The sequence below is a fragment of the Cupressus sempervirens genome, chromosome 9 (assembly GCF_028749045.1).
Source record: "Cupressus sempervirens isolate cs-2001-9-10 chromosome 9, ASM2874904v1, whole genome shotgun sequence".
NCBI lineage: Eukaryota > Viridiplantae > Streptophyta > Pinopsida > Cupressales > Cupressaceae > Cupressus > Cupressus sempervirens.
Genome location: NC_143126.1, coordinates 571,846,243 through 571,870,099, shown reverse-complemented (window position 1 = coordinate 571,870,099; position 23,857 = coordinate 571,846,243). Strand labels below are relative to the sequence as shown.

General features: G+C 35.5%; 1 protein-coding gene across 1 annotated transcript in view; it reads left to right on the top strand.

Moving 5' to 3' along the window:
* The window catches only part of LOC149539953 (carotenoid 9,10(9',10')-cleavage dioxygenase-like), a 60,917-nt gene extending 39,971 nt beyond the window's left edge, over window positions 1-20,946 (top strand). Inside the window, exons 4-14 of the mRNA XM_089801168.1 lie at window positions 2,867-2,978; window positions 16,508-16,607; window positions 16,827-16,889; window positions 17,658-17,768; window positions 18,032-18,216; window positions 18,446-18,584; window positions 18,876-18,993; window positions 19,101-19,202; window positions 19,358-19,609; window positions 20,155-20,266; window positions 20,578-20,946. Coding sequence (XP_089657294.1) covers window positions 2,867-2,978; window positions 16,508-16,607; window positions 16,827-16,889; window positions 17,658-17,768; window positions 18,032-18,216; window positions 18,446-18,584; window positions 18,876-18,993; window positions 19,101-19,202; window positions 19,358-19,609; window positions 20,155-20,266; window positions 20,578-20,601 — 1,318 coding nt within the window. The 3' untranslated portion in view covers window positions 20,602-20,946. The remainder of the gene's footprint in view (window positions 1-2,866; window positions 2,979-16,507; window positions 16,608-16,826; window positions 16,890-17,657; window positions 17,769-18,031; window positions 18,217-18,445; window positions 18,585-18,875; window positions 18,994-19,100; window positions 19,203-19,357; window positions 19,610-20,154; window positions 20,267-20,577) is intronic.
* The last annotated feature ends 2,911 nt before the right edge of the window (window positions 20,947-23,857 follow it).

The window sequence follows — 23,857 nt, the reverse complement described above, 5'->3', positions numbered from 1 at the left end:
TTTTGATGATTTTCAATAAGTAATAATAGAAGTACAATAACATGAACCAGTTTTGATAATGTATTCCAAATATATTTAAAACAAAGTCGCTTCAAGCAAATTTTCTTGAATATATGCCTAATAAGTAACCAGATGAAGATTTATAATCATATCTAGATGAATACAACCAAGGACAAAGCCAACCTGAAGGCATGAATGAGAAATATGAGCCTAGAAAGAAGTACGGCCAGATTCCAACTCTCCAAGTGCTGCACATGGGAAAGAATATAGTTGTTGCGGCCGTACAGTTGCAAAGTGCCCACACGTGGATAAAATGCCCAAACCCCAACTAAAACTCTGACTCAATACTGCATTCCCTTGAAGAAACAATGCACAATTTCCAAGATGCTTCTGACTGCTAAGAATCCAAACCACTGTTTTGGGGGCTACGTCCCAAACAGGCAAAGCAAGTGGGTTTGGCGTCCCAAGTGCTGAAAGCTCAATCAGAGCCCAAAACCCAAATCCAAAATGTAATATGTCAATAATGCTTTAGAACTTTGTCTTTAGCTCCTTATAGCCCACCATACTTAGCTCGAACCCTAAAAGTGTCTCCATGTGGCGTTGGGTTATAAAATAATATATTTCTCATTTTTTAAGTGGTCAAGTATCTAGAAATTGACCTTTTTCCCAATAGAAAGAAATCCATTCACCGAAATGCTCTGAGTCAAAAGAGAAATATTTAGAAAAGTTCAAGACCTTTCCAACGAGCTATTACACCAAGGGATATTCATCCAGATGAGGCCCAAAAACCCCTTATTACTCCAAAATGGCTATAACTTAGCCTTATTTAAATTATTAAAATGCTAACTTAGGAGAATATTTAAATATATTAAAATATTTCTCAAATAGTGAACTGATAGCCAAGACACCTCTACAAGGTGAAACTAAACCCGTCACCACCTATGACTGATGTCGGATAATCTGAAATAACTGACAGTCTCATCTCTCAAAAATAAGGATACTCCTAAAAAATAGGAATGTCTCCGAATCTCTCGAAACTGAAACCAAAGAATGATCTCATAGAGACTCAAGAATGTAACCCATCTCCACCTCCTAAAATGTAGGAAACTCCTCCTATAATTAAGGAACTTATCTCAACTGCTCTCCTACTCTTTGAAACTCCAAATCCGAACACTGTGTACCCTGACTGAGTCCCTAAACACCACTGCCAGCCTACGAGACTCTAATGATAGGCCAACTCTATCGTCTCTGATGTCCACTCTAGAAAGAGGACATGACAATTTTCCCCAATATGGAATGTATTCTTTTTGGTATATCTTCTTCAACTTTTACTGACTTAGAACCTTTTGTCGTAAGGAACTGCTTTCACATCATGAATCCTATGTACTAGAAATGAACCATGATGTTAGTGTAGTGGATAGATATGACCATGAATGGTTCCTGTGGCATGTGGCATCCAATATAGTGAAGATCCATGGATCTTGTGTGTTGGACCGTGCTCTTTTCACTCTATGCTTCATCAGTTTGTTGCATTGCTTTGGTGCTTTGTTTCTTACACTATGGAAGAATGGCCTTCTGGTGGTTCAGTTGTCTGCTAAGATTATGGAGTGCTTAGCCAAATGGTTCAACCATAATAGAATGCAAAAGTTCTATTGCTGCATATATAAATGTTGCGGGCTTTGTATATTATCTGTGGCACTGATTGAGCTCCACTTCACCTTCACAAGAAGATTCTAACACCTCAGATCTTGTATTCTATGCTCCCCTCATCTCAGAAATCAGTCTTTATTTCAGCCTATAATTGAACCCCATGGATTCTGAGATCTTTTAACTTTCAAAGTTGAAAGAGTTCAGTAATAGGCCAGGGCTTCAAACTCCCAATAGAAGAATTTCTTCCTGAACAGAAACACCTGCAGCATAGCATTCAAATTCTCATTGAAAAGGATTGCCCTAACACTAGCAAATACTAACAGTGGTAGCAAAGCTGAAAACTGGATTAGTCAGCAGATGCCCAAAAGTTGCATAATGGTATCAGACTTAAGATGGCACCCTACCTTTGCAAAGGGCATGGAAAACAAAATAGCATTGCTTCATAAATATATTTACCTTGTATGAACCATGGCTCAGAGGATGGTTCTAAGTCTGAAGGGTGGATAAGTGACAACATTAGAATATAGAAATTGAAGAGTAAGATTTCATTATCTCAAATTTCAAATGGATATTACTTAATACAATCAAGAACCAAAAATAATAGTTAAATTTACTATTTTGAGTCTTGACATTCAGAAAATTTCTGACAAGTTAATGCTGCAGCTAATGTTTATGGGTGTCTAAGCAATCTTTCTTCTTCAACATGTTTTATAAAGAACTGCTTATAATTAAATATCAAAATAAAGAAATCCCAAGAGATAGTCAACAGCACTGTTAGCTTGACAACTATACCCTTATCAAACAAAAATAACAGGAAGTTTATAACAAGTTACTGTTATCCCTGTTTCTGCTTTCTTTGCTGCTTATTCTTTTTCCGACCCAGAAATGGATGGACAGTTAAAAAGACAAAACAAATATGAGAGATCAAGAGCATAATACATGAAATAAATGAAGCAGTATTATTTAATATTCTCTGAGACACAGTAAAGAAGAAATATAATGATATGAAGTCTTACCTTGAGCTCAAGCACTTAAAAAGAACCTAACTTTGCCAATTTAAACTATTATTTTATGTATGCATTTCATTGTGGAATGTACCATCAGTGGTTAATCTGATCTTACATGGTATAGAGTCCTTAACATGTTCAACATCTTGCAGAGAGCCAAAGTATTAATCTTTCAATCTTACATTTTTTAATGTAATGCTTTTGCACAGAATGATCCATGGTCTCAGAATTAAAGATGGTAAAGCCACTTATGTCTCACGATATATAAAGACATCACGCCTGAAACAAGAGGAGTACTTTGGGAGAGCAAAATTTATGAAGGTAACTGCCCTCATTCTATGTTTATGTAGCTTGTATATGTTGTTAACCCCATCCTGTTCTTTTTTTCTTTTCTTCATCTAGTGCCCAGAACATGCAGAGAGCTTTTGAATGACATAGTAAGATCGAGTTGCAAATTTAGCAGGTGGTTATTATAGCAGTTTCTTTTGTTCTTGTTAAACAATTATGTCATGTGCAATCATGACATTGCTCATCAATTCAAGATTCTCGCTCCAATTGAAACTAGATATTTATCTTTCGACATTGTACAGTTGTTTTTGAGTCATACACAGCTCTCTTGTCTATTGTTACCTGAACACAAGTATAGATGCATGCATATGTAGAGATTGCAAAATTATCCCTTCAAAACTATGAAGTCCGGTTCGCCTGCTTGGGAACCTGATTTTGCCAGGGTTCGAACCAGGTCTTGGTTCAGGTGCAGTTCACTTGTGGGTTCAAACAGGGTTTGAACCCAGACAGGCTGATTCATCCAGGACGAGCCCAGGTCGAACCAAGGTTGAGCCAGAGCAGACCCAAGCAAACCAAGTGCGGACTAGGTACAGTTCCTCTGAGAAATATTCTATAAATTATTACGGAAAACAATTATTACAGAATTTGAATAGATCTTTAACATTAGAAAACAAAATTTGCTGAAGTTCAGATAATTATTACATCAAATTAAACTGGCTCTCAAGATTTCTTCCAGTGAAACTTTTATATCTAATTGCTGATAAAGACCCCTGTCCGATTTTCTGGAAGCTCTCTATAGCGATAAATCATGTTTTAAACATTAAATGATATCGTCAGTAGGTGAAGGGAGTTGCAAGCTACTTTTGAAACATTTTTCAAGCAGAATGTTAAATACAAACAGACAAGTTCTTTGTGCTGTGAAAAAGTATAAGTGTTTTGAAGACTTGGAAAGAGTGGGAATCTTGTTGGTGCAGCTGGTCACATTAGCATTGGCACTGTTTGAGAATCAACTAATGTTTTTGATGAAGAAGAAGATGATCAAGATTTAGGTAATCCATCAGATGATTAAAACTCAGTGTAAAGTTCCAGTTGTTGAAAATCAAAACAATGATACTTGAACTCAATATTATTATTCTAACATTTTGATGTTGATATGACGTTATGATTATAAGTTTATAGTATTTTTGTTTCTCTTATGATACTATGTGACATTCTAATCTTAATTTATGCTTCTAGGCTATATATGTATGTATGTATGTATAATCATGTATTTGTATTAATGAACCCAAAACCATTTCAATTTTTTTCCATTGGCGAACTGGTTCTTTGAACCTGAACCCCGACCTGAACTGACAACTTAGCTTCAAAATTGATTAGTAACTTACTAAACTTTTGGAGACCAAGGTCATATGGGATAAAAGAATGGCATGATCTTCACACAGTAAACCGCTGCTAATCTTTCTCTCTCTCTTTACTCACCATTAGTTAATCATTCAAGACAATGATTATTCAACACTTCCAGATTGCATCTAACAGCTATGACAAACTACTCTTAATTATACCAAATGATAGGCAAAATATAACTTGAAGTCTGTACAACAGATGCCACAGCAGCAATCCTCATGTAACCCTAGACATCCCACATAAGCCAGCATAAATGCTATACCTGCACTGTAGGAGACAATATATAAATAAGCCAAAGGCAAATGCCATACCGCATCTCATTGCTCCTTGCCACCTTGAGAAACATTCTCCATGTCAACCATGACCTTGACCTATGGCACATTTTCATTTGTACAGTACCCCTTTTGTTTCTTGCTAGAGATGGAAAGTGCACTTTGAAAAAATAAATCTATTGTTGCTAAAATCTATGAGTAAAAGAGCCACATAAAAATCATGTAGTGCAATAACTACTTATTTTAAGATGCCCTTGAAATTGATGGATGTGGTACAAATGATAATCTACCAAAACTACCACAATAAGCATGCAATGTAGGAGTTGATTGTGAACAACATACACCCCATGATCACTTGCAAAACAAAATAACCTTCCTTGAGAGAATGGAAAGAATAGCTTGCTTTATTATGGATGCTTGAATGGATTGGTTGAATCTATAAGATGGCTTGCGTATAAAGACAAGTTTGAGGGATAGGATTAGACAAGATTGTGACATGTGCCTTAATCCTATGTTTGAGACAACTATAGTCAGTGCTAGTGTTACAATACCCATACTCAGCTCAGACTTGAAAATCTGATTTTTGACTTGGACTCATACTCGCACACAAACTCGACAAAAACTTGGCAATAACTTGACAAATTGAAAAACCAAAGAAATTCAAAGATTTTTAAAGATTTAAAACTTTTTTGATGCATTATTTAATAAATTAACCTTAAAAACAGAATAAACTGAGATAAATAGAAGATACTTTGCGCACATTCACAAGTTTACAATAATTGAATAAGTCAAATACGAATTTTTGAAGGAAATAAATTAAACAAAATAACACTATAAATATGAATAATGTCACTGTCAGATGTATACAATATTCATGGAATCAAAAGTTCAAAACATATTTCAAAATAAAATTTAGAGCCTAGTTGACTAAGGCTTAGAGCAGCCTATATGAGTGACCCATTCGGTCCCACAACCTTCCTATGTGTACACTTAAGATAGGTCCTAGAAGATTCTATAGCTGTGATTTTTTTCTGTGTCTTAGGTTCAGCCTTCATGATATTCACATCATCCTCACTCTTAAGGTCCTCTAGTGGGTCTACTAGCCTCCGCCTTTGCCATTGCTATTGCCTTTGCTTCATGGTATATGTGCTCAACCCATTCCAAGTCTTCATCATTGAAGAAAAGATCATCAACCTCAGTGTTCCACTCCGCCTATGGATCAGCCTCCTCTAAAGTGATACAAGATGCACCAGTGCCCAAGATCTATTTGTGATGGAGGCAAAGGTTGTAATGAACAAATACAAGATCATCCAATCTTTTCACTACCAACTTGTTGTGCTTTTTGGAGTGTATATGCTTGAACATGTGTATATGCTTGAACATACTCTAGTTACACTTGCATCTTGAAGCTACATGGTTGGCTCAAGATAAGAATTGGAATCCTTTGTAGATTTGGCAGAGCACCAAACATCTCCTACCATGCCCTGAAACAAGAAAAAATAGAAGTCAATCTATAATCTTTTCTTAACTTTGACTCTATCTACATAAAATGGTAACAAAATCATAGATAGAAAAGTTTAATATTTAAATTTTAAATTATGCCCTGAATAGATTTTTACTTGGCATCATTAGTGTCTGGTTTTTCTTGCATATGTCTTCTAAGAAGTTTATCTCATGGACTATGTACTTCAATTGAAGTATCAATACATTTTCTCTACAACTTTGTAGAGTCTACTCAACACCTGTTCACTGCCCTTGAAATCTAGGTGAAATTCAAATGTCGGATTAAGGTAGTGGGCAGCTACATGTGTAGGCTTGTGAAGTAGATTGTGCCATTTTCAATCAATGACCTCCCATAGGGGATCACATTTAGTTTGATTCCTTGAGTAAAAAGATCTAATGGTCTCATTCACCTTGTCCATGCCCTCATTAATGTATCCTATGTTGACTTGTCTGCATCAACAATTCTTAGGAAAGCAATGAACTAAACAAGTGTGAAAAAAATGAGGAAATAAAATAAGTAGTGTGAACTAAAATTATATGTAATTTGCAATAACTAAAATGTATTTATCAGATTTTAATAAGGGTAGTCGCCAAATTTATATAATTTAAATGAGCTAACTTACATTTAATGACTAGTTTTAGACAACATTTTGGTTACTGTCCTCTTTAAAAATCCGAGAAAAAATGATCTTAGTTAGTTTATAATGTATACTTGATCTCAGACTTATCTAATATTTGTTTCTTTATTGTTGGACTTGTAGACTTTCAATGCCATTTGGCTGGTGGTAGAACAAGAGATAAATTATGGAAACATGGGACATGAAGACCAAATTGAGATGTGCCTAAGGAGATGAGTGGGGCATAAGAAAATTGGAGTATAACCTTGCAAAGATTCTATGTTATGATATTATACCGTGTGATGGTTGGCTGGAAGAGACTACAAGGGAGGCTTTGGCAAGCCTTGAAGCATATGCACAAAAAAGAGGACAACAAAGGCCATGGCAGCCCCAATGGGAGATTTTAGTTCTATAGGGTTGAAAACATGTGGAGGGGCTTCTTCCATTGGGCCATGGATATGAGGATCATGAAATGTGGGTAGGCATATATCAAAATCTTGGGTTCCTAGTAACTCTCTTGATGCTCAACCTGAATTTCATGGAACAAAGAGATGCACTAGAAGACAAAGGTGGTAGTTGCAAGATTTTGGCACTACAATGATATTTCCTTCAATGCTTTATGTAGTCCATATTGGGATCAATTAGTCATTGCAATGACCGTGTTTGGTAAGGTGTTGAAGGCCCCAAGTTGTTATGAGGTGAGTGGGCCGTTGTTGCAGAATGAAGTCCAAAACTTTCATCAACTTGTGGAAGAGAAAAGCACAATTTGGGAACAAAAAGGTTGCACCATTTTATCTGATTGGTGGACAGATGGTAGGAATAGGATGCTCATCAACTTTCTAGTTGCTTTAGGGGTACAATTAGTATTTCTAAAATTAGTTGTTGTCTCTGATCAAGTGAAGAATACAAAGGCTTTGTGAAACATGTTGGATAAGATGGTGGTGGAAGTAAGAGTGGGTAATGTCATCCAGATTACGAGTGATAATGTAACTACATATGTGGCAGCTGGTAGACTTGTGATGGATAGCCATCACACATTATTTTGGAGCCCCTGTGCTGACTATTGTCTTGACTTGTTCCTTGAGGACCTACGGAAATTGAGTTGGGTGGAGAAGATGGTTAAAGATGGAAGGAATATGAAAAAGTAAATCTACAACTGTATATGAGTCCCAAGTCTTGTGAGAGAGCACATTGATGGTAAGGATCTCTTGTGATTGGGTGTCTCACACTTCGCTACTAACTTTCTCACCTTGCAAAGCATATTTTCCATATTGCACAACTTGAAGTGGATATTTTGTGAGTGAGAGATGGTTGGAGAGTCCTTATGCCAAGAAGCCTAATGTAGAGAAGATTGTGAAGAATTTTTATAATGTCAGATTTTACAAGGTGATGTAGGAGATCATAAATGTAAGTTTTGAAACCTTGATTGATGATTTATTATTTAATTTTTTAGATATTGCAATTCGCTGATTTTCTTTATTTTTGTATGCATAGGTTTCAAAATAGTTGGCAACCCATGGGGTATCTATGTGAGGCTACCGATAAAACCAAAGAGGCCATTCAACACTTGTATGGGTCAAGTAAGACCAAATGTAGGCCTAGACGGAACATAATCTATCATAGGTGGAACCAACATCTCTACCAACATATTCATTTTGTTGCCTACTACTTGAACCCCTTGATTTTCTTGTGAACACTTTCAGAGCAGATGCAGACGTTTAGGTTGGCATAGACACATGTATTTGGAGATTAGTTATTGATTTGGACCTTCAAGACCTTGGGTCATTGTTTTCTTCACCTAATTGGAAATGTAGGAGAGACACCTTGCAGCTAGGTAAAAGAGAACATTTGTTTAGTTTTATTATACTATTTATTTCGCTCATTAAGTTTATTGGAATCTTTACCAAATTATAAACGACATTTTTTGATTTTGTAGATTTGTGGTGGGAAGATTATGGTACAACACCTAATTTTCAAAAGCTTGCCATCCAAATATTATTGCAGCCTTGTAGTACTTTTGGTTGCGAGTGAAACTCGAGCGTTTTTGAGGCCATACACACAAAGCAACACAATAGGTTTACTTAGAAGCGCTTGAATGACTTGGTTTATGTGCAGTACAACCTTATGTGGTCCTTAACCATTATTATGAGATGACATACCTAGTGAGGGCTTTATGATATTCTCCCTCATGTCAACTTCTCACCTTGTATGATTTTCTCACCTCAACAATAAGATCAATGTGGGGCTAGTAGGGGAGCTGCAATAGGGTGTCCTTGACCCTCAACCCTAGGTCCAAGGTAGGATCTTATTCTTTTTGGCCTCATTTGATCCTTAACCATCATCATGAGGCACTCTCTATTAGGAATAACAATGCACCACACACAACAGAGAGGGAGTAGGGGGGATGTGAATAAGTTGTGAGCAAATCAAAACATTAAACCATCCAAAACTTTTTAGATCTAAAAACTCAAAAGTAATGCAAAGCAAATAACACCACAAGACAACACCAATATTTTGTTCTTGACGAAAACCCGGTTAAGGGAAAAATCTCAGTGGGGATCAAATCCACAAGATGATATACTAGCACATATAACCTTGTTAAAGGTACAATGGAGAATGCACGCGCATTCAGGCACTTGCATGGAACTCACTACTTCGTTACAACAAGGGCAACAACTTTGCTTGGACAATAATCCAATTACAACATGAGCAACAACCCAACGAGTGAACAACAATTCATTGTGGACAATAATCCACTAAAATAAATTGACTGATAGCATCAAACATACCAATACAATTCCTTTGAAGCTACAACATTAGATTCCAGTCACACCTCTTCTCAAACAACTATGACCTCTGCTCTGATTCAAACTCACATCCTCTTACACATTCACATTCATCCATACACATTGCATATGCACACTGAGTTCACAAATGAATTCACTTATACAAGTCTCAAACATGTAGTAGGTTGGCTCAATATGAGACCTAATACCAAAATACATTACATCAACCATTGTAATTTCCTAAGTGTTAGCTAGAACACATAGAATACCTTACATTAATAATTATAATGTTATTATCAAATAGATAATCACAAAAATCCAAACAATACATCATCTGACTGAGTTGACCAAGAAATAAATTCCCTTCCTCTATGCAATGAACAAACTGACTTCTGAATCGACAATACTCAAGCAAATCTGTAGAAACATGAGAATGTATGTCTCCATGAAGTATCTTGAATTGCAGATTGAAATCCTGCTCTATTGAAACTTGTTGATCAAAATACCAGACCGTTGTCTTAGACAATTCTTCAGTAAATACTAAGGGTAATCAGTCTTCATCAAATCCTCCATAACTTCACCGAATCAGCTCACAACTATATGAGATGGAAAACATATCATGTAGAATCACTAAACATCATTTCATAACATTTGCAAGCACAGGTGCATCAAACTGTGTCTCCAGCAAACCTATCTTTGCATTGATCAATATAGGTACATTGTTTGATAAATAAATATGCTAACACCAATGACAAAACATTAATGTCAAACATAACCATCAACAATTCTGCTCTCCAATAGTCCAACAATCTCCCCCTTTTCAATTAATGACGACATATGATGTGAAAAACTTTCAATGGGCAAAGCAATAACTCTCTCTCTCTCTCTCAATCTCTTCTCTGCACATAACTCTCTCTCATGATTTTCTCTGATTACCATTGTTTATCGCATGATTCTCTCTCTCTCTCTCTCTCTCTCTCTCTCTCTCTCTCTCTCTCCCCTTTTGACATCAATGGCAAAGGACCAACGCACCCTTCGCATAACTCAACAACCCTCAATCTTTCAACTACACAACTAGTCCTCCTTAGGAGCAGCTCCCAAAATGTTAAGTCTAGTTGTAGGACAGGTCAATTAAGACTACTGGAGTGATGCCATCCTGCATCAATCATTTCTGAAAAGGAGGGGCCATTACCCCAAATATACCTCTAAGATATTCAAAGGCATCCTTCGGTAAGGGCTTTGTAAACATGCCATCTATGTGTTCCTTGTTAGCCATATATTCCTACTTGACTTCTTTCTCATTTACCTTCATTCTCAAGAAATGATGCTTGATTGAAATATGCTTAGTCCTCAAATGTAACACAGGGTCCTTTGCAATATTGATAGCACTTAAATTGTCACAATGAATAGTAAATTGTTCATCATAGGAACTCTGACATCCTTCAACATTTGTTTCATCCAAATAACTTGTGGATAGTTAATAGCAATAACATATTCAGCTTCAACAGTATATTGTGAAGTACAATCTTGCTTCTTACTCAACCATGAAACTAATCTTCTTCCCAAGAAGAATGCTCCTCCACCATTGCTCTTCTTGTCGTCAATATTACCCGCCCAGTCTGCATCAGTGTATACATTAAGGGTGAAATCATCAGCTCTATCATACCATAACCCATTGTTCCTTTCAGATATCTAAATATTCTTTTGATAGTCGCCACATGTGATTTCTTTAGATTAATTTGATATCTAGGAACAATTTCAGCTGCATTGGATATGTCAGGTCCTATATGAGTTAGATATGGAAAACCTCCAATATAGATCTATATCTAGTCTAATTAGTACTCTTAGATTCATCATCCTTTGTCAATTTACAATGTGTAACCATCGGTGTTCTAACTAGCTTTGAGTCTTCCATTCCAAATTTCTTCAACAATTCTTGCACATACTTGCTTTATGATATGAAAATCCCGGTCTAAGTTTTGAGTAGTTTGAAAACGAAGAAAGAACTTCATCTCACCTATCATAAACATCTCAAATTCTTTCTGCATCTCATTAGAAAAATCTGAAGTCATCATTTCCACCAAAAATGATAGCATCCATAAAGACTTCAACAATCAAAATGTTTTCAGAATTAACTTCGAATTATAAATTACTATCTACAGTACCTCTATTGAATCCAAGCTCTAATGAATACTTCTCCAATCTTGCATACCAGGTTCTAGGAGCTTGCTTTAATTCATATAAAGCTTTCCTTAGTCTGTAAACCATGTTCTTTTGATCATTAACTGGTAAACCCATCCAATCACTCAACGTAGACTTCTTCCTCCAGATCTCTACTTAGAAATGTTGATTCAACATCCATTTGATATACCTTGAAATTCTTGTAAGAAATGTAAGAAAGAAACGATCTAAGAGCTTCAATTCTAGTAGTTGGTGCAAATGTCTCATCAAATCTATACCTTCCACCTATGAACATCCTTTGCAAACTAATTGTTGGTGAAAAAATTTGTCTCCTCTATTGTTCCGCTATATTTATTACCCTTATTTGGAAATTTGGAAACAAAATAGTTACCAACAGTTGGGTAAGTACACGATGGTTACTACCCTTTGAATTTTTTGAAGGTAAAACTCCCTTACACAAATTTTTAATGAATCATTATTAATCTCTATACACATAAGCACTTTTAACCATAATGAATCATTATTAATCTCTATACACATAAGCACTTTTAACCAGAAAGTACATAAGGCTTCTCGCATCATTCTTGGATGAGGAGCTTAATACAACAAAAGTATGAAATCAATCACAAGCTCTGAAAATTAAAGTTTTCTTTCACTTATGAACTAAAAGCCAATCTTGTAATTAACCAAACAATTAATCAAATATGAAATGCCTACTTACTTTCAATCAATAAAGATAACATAAAGCACAAAATGTTGTATTCACAAAGAAACACTCATTCCATGAATTTGAATTCAAAGATTCAAACCAACATCCATATGTTAATTTATTTCATTTATGCTCAAAGACAAGATATTTCTGCTTTAGAGATATGTAGGTTCATTTCACTTCATAAAACCATAAACTTAGTCTAACTATTCGTACTGTCTATGCCTTAATTAGTTCATGTTCAAACATTATATGGTTTTAGAGCAACCAGGAGGTCTCCCTAAAAAGCCAACCTCCTAGCGATCAAAAGAAATAATTATTAAATTGAAACATTGTCAGGTGGACACATGTCCCCAAAGTTTAACCAACATTAGAATTTTCTAAAAACTAACTAAACAGATAAGATCGGTTCTGTTTCATTTACTCGGTCATCCTCCAATGTGGCATTATGTGCGAGTTTCCAGCTCCTGTATGCAATCACGAACTCTTGTACTACAGGCACACTGGGGCTTTTTAGGTTTGATACCCATGTCCTTCAAGTGTCCTATTTGAGTTTCAGGATCCTATCACCATACTTGGCAATTGATCAACACAAAGACATAACATAGGTTGGACCCGTGCGATCTTGGTGAAATCCACCGCCGTTGGGTTTCTTCCCTCTTTGATAGCCTCCATGACCACTTCAAAGGGTTTCACTAGAGTCTTTGCATCTTGGTTGCCCTCTTCATACTGTAAAATGCTCGTAGGATTGATGATTTTCATATCTTTTACCATGCTGTCATGCATTTCCTTTATTTCTTTTTCAATTGCTTGAACTCCAGCAATGACAACTTTGAATATGGAATTTCTCAGGCCTATGTTCTTTTTGAAAGACGTACAACATACATTCATCAACTAATTTTAATCAATTCTCAGCTAGGAATTTGGACGTTCCATACCTTTTAACCTCCAAAATCAAGGTGACCATAGCAGCCCATTTTCCTTCATCCATTTTCCTAACCGGAATTTGGGTTTATATCTCCCCAAGTAACGCTTTTGCATCATTGAACACGATACTGGACTCCTAAGTGAACTTGTTTCCATCCTTGATTATCCCACTAATCTAGACATCCATCACTACAACTAGCATTTTGCCCTTTTCGATCAAACTTAGTAATTTCTTGTTGTTGGGGGGATTGGGGTCAAAGGCCAGTGGTGCTTGGGCTGAGGGCAAGGGTCCAAAACTATTGAATGAGTCAATATACTTTGCCATGGTTGTAATGATTTGTTTGAGCTCTTTCTTGTCTCGATTGCCCTTCTGAGATTGTGTTAACGTGTGCTGCGCAAAGTGTTCGCACAAGTTGTTTTTATCATCCTTGTCTAGAACTCCTAAATCCACTTTAGTCATTTCAAAGTTATTGACATCTAATTCCAAGGTTCCTTCCTTGGGTATGTATGTAGCAACCTTTACAGTCACCCTAGCAGTTTTGAATCTGTCACCAATCTTGCAGAGTTTTTCATCTTAGGTTTGGGGGTCTTTACCACGTATTTACTTACCATGTCTTGGATGGGCATAGAGATCGGTACCAAGTTGCGTTTCTTGCTTACAAAATTTGTTAGCCTTGTGGTACAGTACTAGATGCTGTCTTCTCCTCAACAAGCTTCACAAGGGTAGTCAAAGTATTTAACATAGGGGCAACACTATCAAGCATCCCTTGACTCTGTCTTAGTACCCAGAACAATTGCCTCAAGGTGATGACACTCAAAGATTGTCATCATTCTCTGTTTCTAGGTGTTGTAGTTCATTCCGTTGAATCGTTGACTACCTCTCAGCATAAGACTGGTGAGAGATATACCATTTGCTGGTTTTTCAATGGAAAAGCGTGGAAACGCTGAGATGGCATAAACTTTGAGACAGATTAACGGAAGACTCTGAAAATTTGAAGAGACACTCGATTAAGAGCTCAAAAAATTTAGATAGAATCTGGAATTAGATTTTGATTCTGCTGGCTCAAAAATCAAGGCATGGAAAACGATGCACCCAGAAAAAAGAGAGACTAACTCAGTTGAGATCTGCAACAACACACCAGGAATATGCAAAACTTTGAGGGGAAAAAAAGATGCAAATTTTGAACACACTCGGGCAAATATTTTGAAAATTTCGAACTAATAATTTCAAAAAGAAATAATTTTTTTCCAAAGAGGCCAGGTATTTTATTTGATACCATATTATGGCAAAATAATGAATGTGTTATTAAAAAAAGATCATGAATGATCTATATATACGAAATACAAGAGAATGTTTCTATAGCGAATAGGAGAGGAAATAGAAACATTCTTGTAGAGTGAAACATAAAGTTTCCATAATGAACAAGAGTTTGTGGAAATATCACAAAAAGAGTGACCATTTGAAAAAGACGGAAGAGAGTAAATAGAAACTATCTAATATCGTAATAGACTTTACTCGTGAAAGACTTATTTTAAGGATTAAAAGAACAACATATCCAATTCTGAGAGCTTTCTATAAAATCCATTGCTAGAGAAATAGCATTTCATATGCATAAGCCTCCTAAAGCACCTTTTGCCTCTAGACCATAACCTTGCCAGCAGAAGCCTAAAGATCTCAGGAATCTTTCAAATTTTCATTCAAGATCTTTTTGTCTTCGAGAAGTACAAGCTACACTTTAGTTTTAGCAGTTGGTTTTTGTCCAGTGTTTTCTTATTAGGGTCATTAATACCCCTAACATTTTAAGACCATTCATTTCTGATGTGGAGTGTTCTTCCTCCACTCTTTTCTAATGCCATCTAGCGTTTGCTGGGTCCCTTCCACATTGTCTTTGGCTCTGCCTTTCTAGACTTTCATTACAGTTTTCTACCTCTTTTTATCTTATCTGATCCTGCTATGCCAATAGTAGCCTCTTGCAAGCCTTAGATTTCCCCTGAATTCTTCAAGAGATGCTAATCTCGCTGGATTCCCTACTAAACATTCCAGGTGTTGGGCTATATCTTTAATTCTGAGATTCTCTCTTGAACCTTTTCGCTTGCATTTTGCTGCCAGGAAGTCTCCCCACATTAGACCTTTCCGATGAGCAGACTCGATCCATTCTTGATTGTGAAGAGCAATGAACTTCACAATCAGGGGGACTTGGTGCAGATGCTAAGTGTATACTTTATGGCGTGCAAGTCAGCATAACAGGAAAGAACTTCAAACCAGTAAAATTACTTTCTTTGGGAGGGGAAGATTTAAATCTGTGGACATTTTCAAACAAGCATACATCATTTGAAACTTGCAAATGGACTTAACATCTATTTCTTTCAAGTCTCCTAAACTATGTCCAGTGGCTTCAAAACATTCTTTGCTGTATTCCAGTGGGAGCCATAGAGCTTTACCTAGATATCGGCCAAAGTAGAGGGTACACCAGTACTAATAAAACATGGACTCCAACCCTAAAACCTTACTTGCGTAGGTTGAATCCAGTGCTAAAACTTTAGATCATGATTTATCCATTTCAAAAGCTATATGAAATAATGCGGGGGGAGAAATAGAAAGAAGATTGGATGAGGCCATGTGGGAGAAACCAATCTTGAAGCAATTGAGATGGTTCACAATATTCCTGATCTGCTTCCATCAATGCATGTCATTTATAATATGCACTTCTTTGAATACTGTCTCCCGCTGGGGTAGAGTCCGCAACTTTATGCACTTTTTATTGGTTTGACCCTGTGAGAGTGACCTCTTTTTGCCGCCCACCTAATGGAATTCTGTTAGAGTGGTAGGAGGCAGAAAAACATATATCCCGCCTTCTGAACCATGGTGCACTTCATTTTGAAACATTCTAGACATGCCTGCCTTCAACGCTCATGAGAGAGAATTCCCACTTGAGAAATTTCATCAACTATCATTTAGTGATAACCTCTGAGGCTGCCATGGCTACTGCATTCCATCAAAATGCATGCTACTGCCAGAAAAAGTTTCTCTATCCTTCATTCCTGACCAACATCTGACTTCTACCTTCTCTAACCAAAGTCAAGGTGAACAGAATATTGTCAAAGAAGAAAGATTTTGTTTGAAGAAAATATTTATAATGATTAGTCTGCATTTAATCTACAGGTTGGAGATCTTAAAGGAATATTTGGACTTTTAATGGTCCAGATACATGTGTTACGTACAAAATTTGGTGTCTTGGACATGTCATATGGAGGTGGAACAGGCAAGTTCTTTAACTTAGGAACCATGCTGTGGGTGGCATTTGCTTAATGCACAGTGATATTCTTTCTTTTAATATTTTATAAATGTGTCGTTAGTTATATATTAGCTTGTTGTGATAGAAACTTGTTATGTTGGTAAGAGCTGATATTTTGGCATCTGCAATCTTGGCTCTTCTATATATTTCTTTACTTGACTAATCTGAGTTTTTCATATTATGCAGCCAACACAGCACTTATATATCATCATGGGAAGCTACTTGCACTTTCAGAGGCAGATAAGCCTTGTAATACTTTCTCTTTCTTCCCTTTGCCCTTACAGTATTTCTGATTGGTTAAGCCAGGGAATAGAACCTATTCAAACTGGTGATCCTCTGAATATAATAAAAGTGATTGAATAAAATTTTAATACCTAGTGCTATGTCTTATTACTATATAACAGTGCATAAAACACACAATGGTGAAATCTTCAAAATTTGAAAGCATATATGGATACAGCTTGAAATCTATTTTTAATTACTTAATCTCCACAACTGATGCCATTCACAGCTGCACAGAAATTTACAGCAGTATGTGACAATCTTTCTATTTTGTTCCTATCTTTATACTAATTTAACCAAAAATCAAATATTCTAGAAAACCAGCTATACTTAAAAGCATCTTTATCACTTATAAGGATGAGATTGAAGATTAGGCTAACTGACTAGTGAAAAATTATAGGTACGACTTATTTGGCTAAATAAAAGATTTCACTTAATCACTATGGTGAAGTACAAGATAGATTAAGTCAAAGCACTTGGAACTCGAACACATTCACACTGAACCTGTGCATAGGTTCCTATCTGACCTAAAACTTTAACAGTGAAGCACCAAGAAACTGCTAACATGAATGGAACTCTTCATCAATAGCTTGTCTGTTAGCATATTTTCTACCCTGTTGATTTTTTTCTTTATCTCATTTCACAAAAGGATACAATAGATAAGAAACTATTTAGTGTTTCAGGGAAGGAAAAGTAATCCTATATTGAACTTATTTCTTATTTTCTCCTTTGCAGATGCTCTTCAAGTCTTTGAAGATGGAGATTTGCAGACTCTTGGACTGATGGATTATAATGAGAAATTAACTCATTCATTCACTGCACACCCAAAGATTGATCCAAATACAGGTAGCAGAACAAGTTCCAGTTTGATAGTTAAAACTTAATGCAGTTACTAGTAAAGAATGTTCAAGTAAGCTAAAGGCTATTTTAGAACAAAAAAGAAGAATCAAATAACTGTAATGCACAGCCAAAGTTTGATCCGATCACAATAGCAGAACACGTTCTGATTTTATAGTAAACGTAATTACTCGTAAAGGATGTTTGAGAAAGCTATAGACTGCTTTAAAATATAGATTTGTGTGCCTGATTACTTTTTCCATTATATGCAGGAGAAATGTTTACATTTGGCTACCAACATACTCCTCCCTATGCTACTTATCGAGTTGTCACGAAGGAGGGAATAATGCTTGATCCAGTTCCCATAACGCTTTCAAAGCCTGTCATGATGCATGACTTTGCAATAACTGATAACTATGCAATTTTCATGGATCTTCCTCTCTATTTTGCCCCAAAGGTATTTGTATTTCAGGGTAGTCTTATATCATTGCCTTGTTGTTTGAAGAGTATGGAGAAGTTATTGGAAACTATCTGAACTGAAATAATTCAGCTGTATGAATAATGTATTTAAAGCCTTAGAACTTTAGATTCCTTTTGTTCTTCATAAAGAAAATATAGGATAGAGGTTGTCTATATATCTCTCCAGAATAAATCAAATTGCTCAATTTTACTTGCTGCTATCTCAGGATATGGTTAAGGGTGGCAAATTCATTATTTCTTACGATACTACAGTGAAAGCACGTTTTGGTATACTGCCTCGATATGCCAAAAATGATCTTCAGATGAGATGGTTTGAGCTACCAAACTGCTACATCTTTCATAATGGTAATGTTAAGAAACAAGCATAATATTATAGTATTGTCTTGATAACTTATAGAACTTTTTGCCTTAAGTTTCCTTCAAGACTCATTTTTCCTTGCTTTTTTTAATGTTATATTTAATAAATAATAAACTTACATTTTTCTCTTTTACAACTAGTAGTGGATAAGTTTGTATTACTATCATCAGTTTTATGATTATCCTACATAGGCTGGTCAATCACTTTGAAAACAAGCTGAGATATCTCTTAGGAGTCTTATCTATATTTTCTGTTGGGCACTGTCGACCAAATATTAGCCAATGCATGGGAGGAGGGCGATGAAGTTGTCCTCTACACTTGTCGATTGGTTGACTTGGACCTGGAACTGGTTGGTGGACCCATCAAAGAAAAAATCAAAAATTTCCAGAATGAATTGTATGTGAACCATTCAACTTAACTAGTTCTTTTGTGCTTCAGTTACTAACCCATGCATAAATAAAGGATGAGTCATCAGTTATTATCTGTTTTACTTTGGTGATCAGATATGAGATGCGTTTCAATTTAAAGAGTGGGAAGGCTTCACAAAAGAAACTGTCGGAGTCTGCAGTAGATTTTCCAAGGATTAATGAAAAGTATATTGGCAGGTAAGACAATTCTGAGTGATTATACTTATACATACCCTCTTTACCAGAACACTACATCTCTGATTTTGTCTCCATTTCTGGTCGATCTTATTGCCTTGGATACAAGGTTGATTGGGAAATATCTAATTCTACTTTATGATTGAACATGCATGCAGAAAGCAGCGTTATGTGTATGGTACTACACTAGATTCAGTAGCTAAGGTCAAGGGACTCGTAAAGTTCGATCTTCAAGCAGAACCTGAGGCGGGAAAGTTTCAGATTGAAGTTGGAGGCAATGTGCTAGGGGTTTTTGACTTTGGACCTGGAAGATTTGGTTCCGAGGCAATATTTATACCCAGGGATTCTGGGTTAGATCTGGAGGAGGACGATGGTTACTTGATCTGTTTTGTTCATGATGAGAACACTGGGTATGGTTCTAGCTTACACTCAGTTTTTTTGAGTCCCGAGTTGTCTTATATTTTTCTCTAATGATGATAAGAAGAAACTTATATTTATGTGAAGGCTATTGTCTATCAAATACATGATGAATAGGTTGTCTAGTACATGTCACTATTTCGAGAGATATAGTCTTTAACAAAATGGCTCAGAATAATAACAATACCATAGTCAATACTGAAACTAGGATCGGGATAAATCATAGTATTACTATTAATCACTACACATAAGAAGATTATCATTCAGAGATACAGTAGAAGGAAAAAACAAATTTGAAACAACGTTTGTATGTCTTCCATTTGTGTCTCATGAGATTGCAAATTGGAACTTCCACCGTATATATTAGATCTATATGTCCTATTGCACCAAATGTTTTCTGGTTCATAACAATGAATTTGTAACTAATATTTCCTGTTATTGCACAATCATTATTTAAGGATAATTCAAATTGGAATCATTTATTTTTCCTGGTCTTCCATTGCTCCAACTGTTCTTTTTTCAATGTTGTAAATTGCAGAAAATCAGAGGTGAATGTTTTTAATGCAAAAACAATGTCTCCTGAACCTGTTGCTGTTGTTCATCTTCAAACAAGGGTACCATATGGTTTTCATGCCTTCTTTGTTTCCGAGGTTTGTGTTTTACCATTAATGTTGTTAAAATATTCTCAATTTTTCTCGAATTTCTTTAGATCCACTCAAGACATGCACAGAGCAATTTAACCCAGGTCACCATACTCCTATGATTTCTGACTTGTGTGTCCTCTTAAATTTATGCTCACTATTAAAAGATTAATTGCATAATCTATTTTCTGTAATTTATTTTCTGCAACCCATTCCTCAATTCTCATAAAGGAGACATTTAGATAGCATGTCTTATCTTTTGCTTATATGACTATTAACTTTGTTCTTTTATTTGATCTCTTATCTGAATGTATATGCAGGAGCAACTTCAAAATCAAGGCTAAAGAATTGCTGATATTAATGGTTCTTGCAGTCTATTGTAGTTTCAAATTTTTGAAGTTCAATAAGTGATAGGTTGGTTTACTTGTTTAAAAAATTAACAGTTTTACCCTCTACGCCTTCAACTTACACAGTTCCTAGAGTGCCAAGTCATGTAAAGGTAAATTTGCTACACAAAGGATCCTATTATTGAAAGACACCTTGAGCCGTAGTATTTGAGATGCATATCACTGATTCAAGAATTAGATCACTGCAAAGCTTTCATACTCACGAGTATGTATATTATATTGTTATGTTTCTTTTTGCTTAGTTGCTGAATATAGCATGGAAAATATGTGAAATATTTGTTATGAGCTTTACTTCCAGGTCAGTACCATTGCTTATGAAATACATGGCATCTAGTTGTTTCCACTTGACCTCAAAAAACTTTTTTGCACTCCACAACTCTAAACATGGTAAATCCGGAACAATGCCATTCTGATTTGTAATATTACAGCAAATTTAGAATGATTTCGGTGCAAGTAAAATACTGAAAATATTTTTCGTCAGCTCAGCACAAGTTGCTTGAAAAGATCAATGTAGAAAAACTAATTGAAGTAACCTCTACCTGTCCAAGAAGTGCTGCGATGCAGTTGCAGTCCCTGCCAAAAGCTGCTAGTACAATAAAATTTGCTTATGCATAAACCTTAAATTTGATTAAGGTTCGGACTAAATTTGAGTGAACTAACATGCTGATATCTAGAACTCGAAGGAAACATAATATTTGTGCCTTTTCTTTGAAGCGGAGTTCTCAAAGCTATATTTTGTCTTTCTGTAGGTATTGGCAAGGGAATTTCAAATAATAAATATATGATTGATGTTCGCTCAAAGATTTTGATCAAATTGATTTCTTTCCTCAGACTTGGATGAATATTACTTCAGATAAGCATATTTGTACAAGCTATGTTGTTACTAAAGACTGAATATGAAAGGGGTCTCCTGCACACAATCAAAGCTAAACAAAATGAAAATGACTAGATGAATATCCACCTTAACACTGATGAGAGAACATAACAAGATCCTCAAAACCAAAAGGACCAGATCATAGCAAGTACCTTGGCATTTTTAATAGCTTCAATTCCATTTAGCAAGTACATTAGCACTACTAGTAGCATCGACACCATTTCAGCATACTATTACAATGGGTACATTTTGGAACATATTGGATCATCAACAAATGATGTAGTCATTCATTTATCATTAGTTGACTTCAATATATTTAAGTGACCAAAAATGCCTTGCAGTGAAAAAATACATGGTTGAAGAAGTGCATAATAACATATATAGATGCTGTTGAATGCAATGCAGATAATTACGAGAATTTCAGTATCTTGTACATATAAAAACTGAATCCATAATAGACTTGGACACTAACCAAAAGTGTTGGAGATTAGTGAAAGGAAGTAGAGTTGTGGAATGCACTTCCTACACTACCGAGTCCATGATAGACTTGGACACTAACCAAAAGTTTTGGAGATTAGTAAAAGGAAGTAGAGTTGTGGAATGAATTTCTTACACTAATCAGATTAGGAGGAGAAATGTAGAAACAAAATAATGTTTTACAATGAAAGAGAAAAATACCAACAAAATGATATATTATAACATAATGATTGCCATGGAAAATCTCTTTCGAAAGAATATCTTCACATCAAAGTAAACTCAATATATTATGTTGTAGTCGAAGGTTGCAAAAAACTCTTGTGGAGTTGAAGTCTTAATAAGAGTAACTTTGGCAACATAATAAAACCTAGAAAATTTATTATCAAAACCCTTATCCCAAAAACTCAATAAATGAAAGTAACAGTACACTAAGCTAACAAAAGAGTAAACTTCTAAAGGAAAACTTTTAATTTAGAAGGATGTTGGTACATAACAAATAATAGAGTTTGGAGAGATCTATTCATTGAGCATCTCTAGAACTGAATAGCCTATAATGTGAAAAAGTGAATTCTTTTAGTTGTTTTTGCATGAACTTTTGACTTGTTTTCATTGCACAATGAAATAGAAAGATAGATGGGTAAAAAATTTAAAATTATAGATAATATGAAAAAGGATGTTGGAGAGGTGTAGAAGATTAAGAATTTGGCATATGAAGCTAGAGGTTTGTTGACACTGGACCAATGTCCCTCACTAGATTTACAATATAGTTTAACAACTTCTCGTGTCTTCTATAAGTCTAGAGGTTGTATTAGGTATTGACATGTTGATCTTTTGGTGCAACGACAAACTTAGCAGTTAACAAGTGATATCATAGCTTGTTCATTGATTTGAATCCTTGCAGACAACATCGAGTAAATTTGGGAGGAGCATTATTGGTAGGAAGAGATGAAAGATGAAAATGATATGTTAAAAAAGTTCAATGAAATCTTTGCGAAATCAGATGAACAAATCAAGAACCAAAGGATGCATGGTGATACTTATGGTCTTGGTTATACCAGCTATGAAGTTGGTGAATCATTTGGATCCAAAAAGCCTAAACAAGATGCCAAGTCTCCATCAAAGGTGAATAAAGAAGTTATGGTAAGAAATTTTAATAGACTGTTTCTATCAATTGTCATAAGGTGGGTCATATTGCAAATGTATCTAGGAATATGCTTAGTCCTACATGTTCAATTTGTCATGAGATGGGTCATACTACTAGGGTTTGCAGGAATATACCTATTATGTTTAATGGTCATTTTTACAATTGCAACAAATTTGGCCATAGAGATAATGAGTGTGACACGAGGATGAACAATCAAGGATCATTTGAATCAGACGAGAATAACTCATTCACAATCCCACAACTATGGTCACATGGTAATCAATTATAGATTGATGACAAACATAGGTAATGTTGGACCTTAGAGATCTACTATGATGCCATGTTTGTAGGATTGGACATATTGCAAGGTTCCACAAGTCAAGAAATCAAGAAAACCAATTGGCGAACAAGGTGAATGATTAGAAAGAGAAGAAGATTGCAACTGTTGAAAAGACTAGAAAGAAAATGAGTCAAGTGTGGGTAATCCATCAACAAACTAAGCCTAATTTGGTTTAGGGGGAGAAAGCATTGTCAAACCAAACTCTAGATCCGATGAATTTAAGTATAATGTAGAGCATGGTTGCATTGTATAAAGTCTCACCCAACCAATAATAAGGTTTTTTGTGATAAACAATGTATAGTTTTTCTCAACTGATGATGCATTTGATGCTAGTTTGCAAAAGTAGATAAAAGGAGTT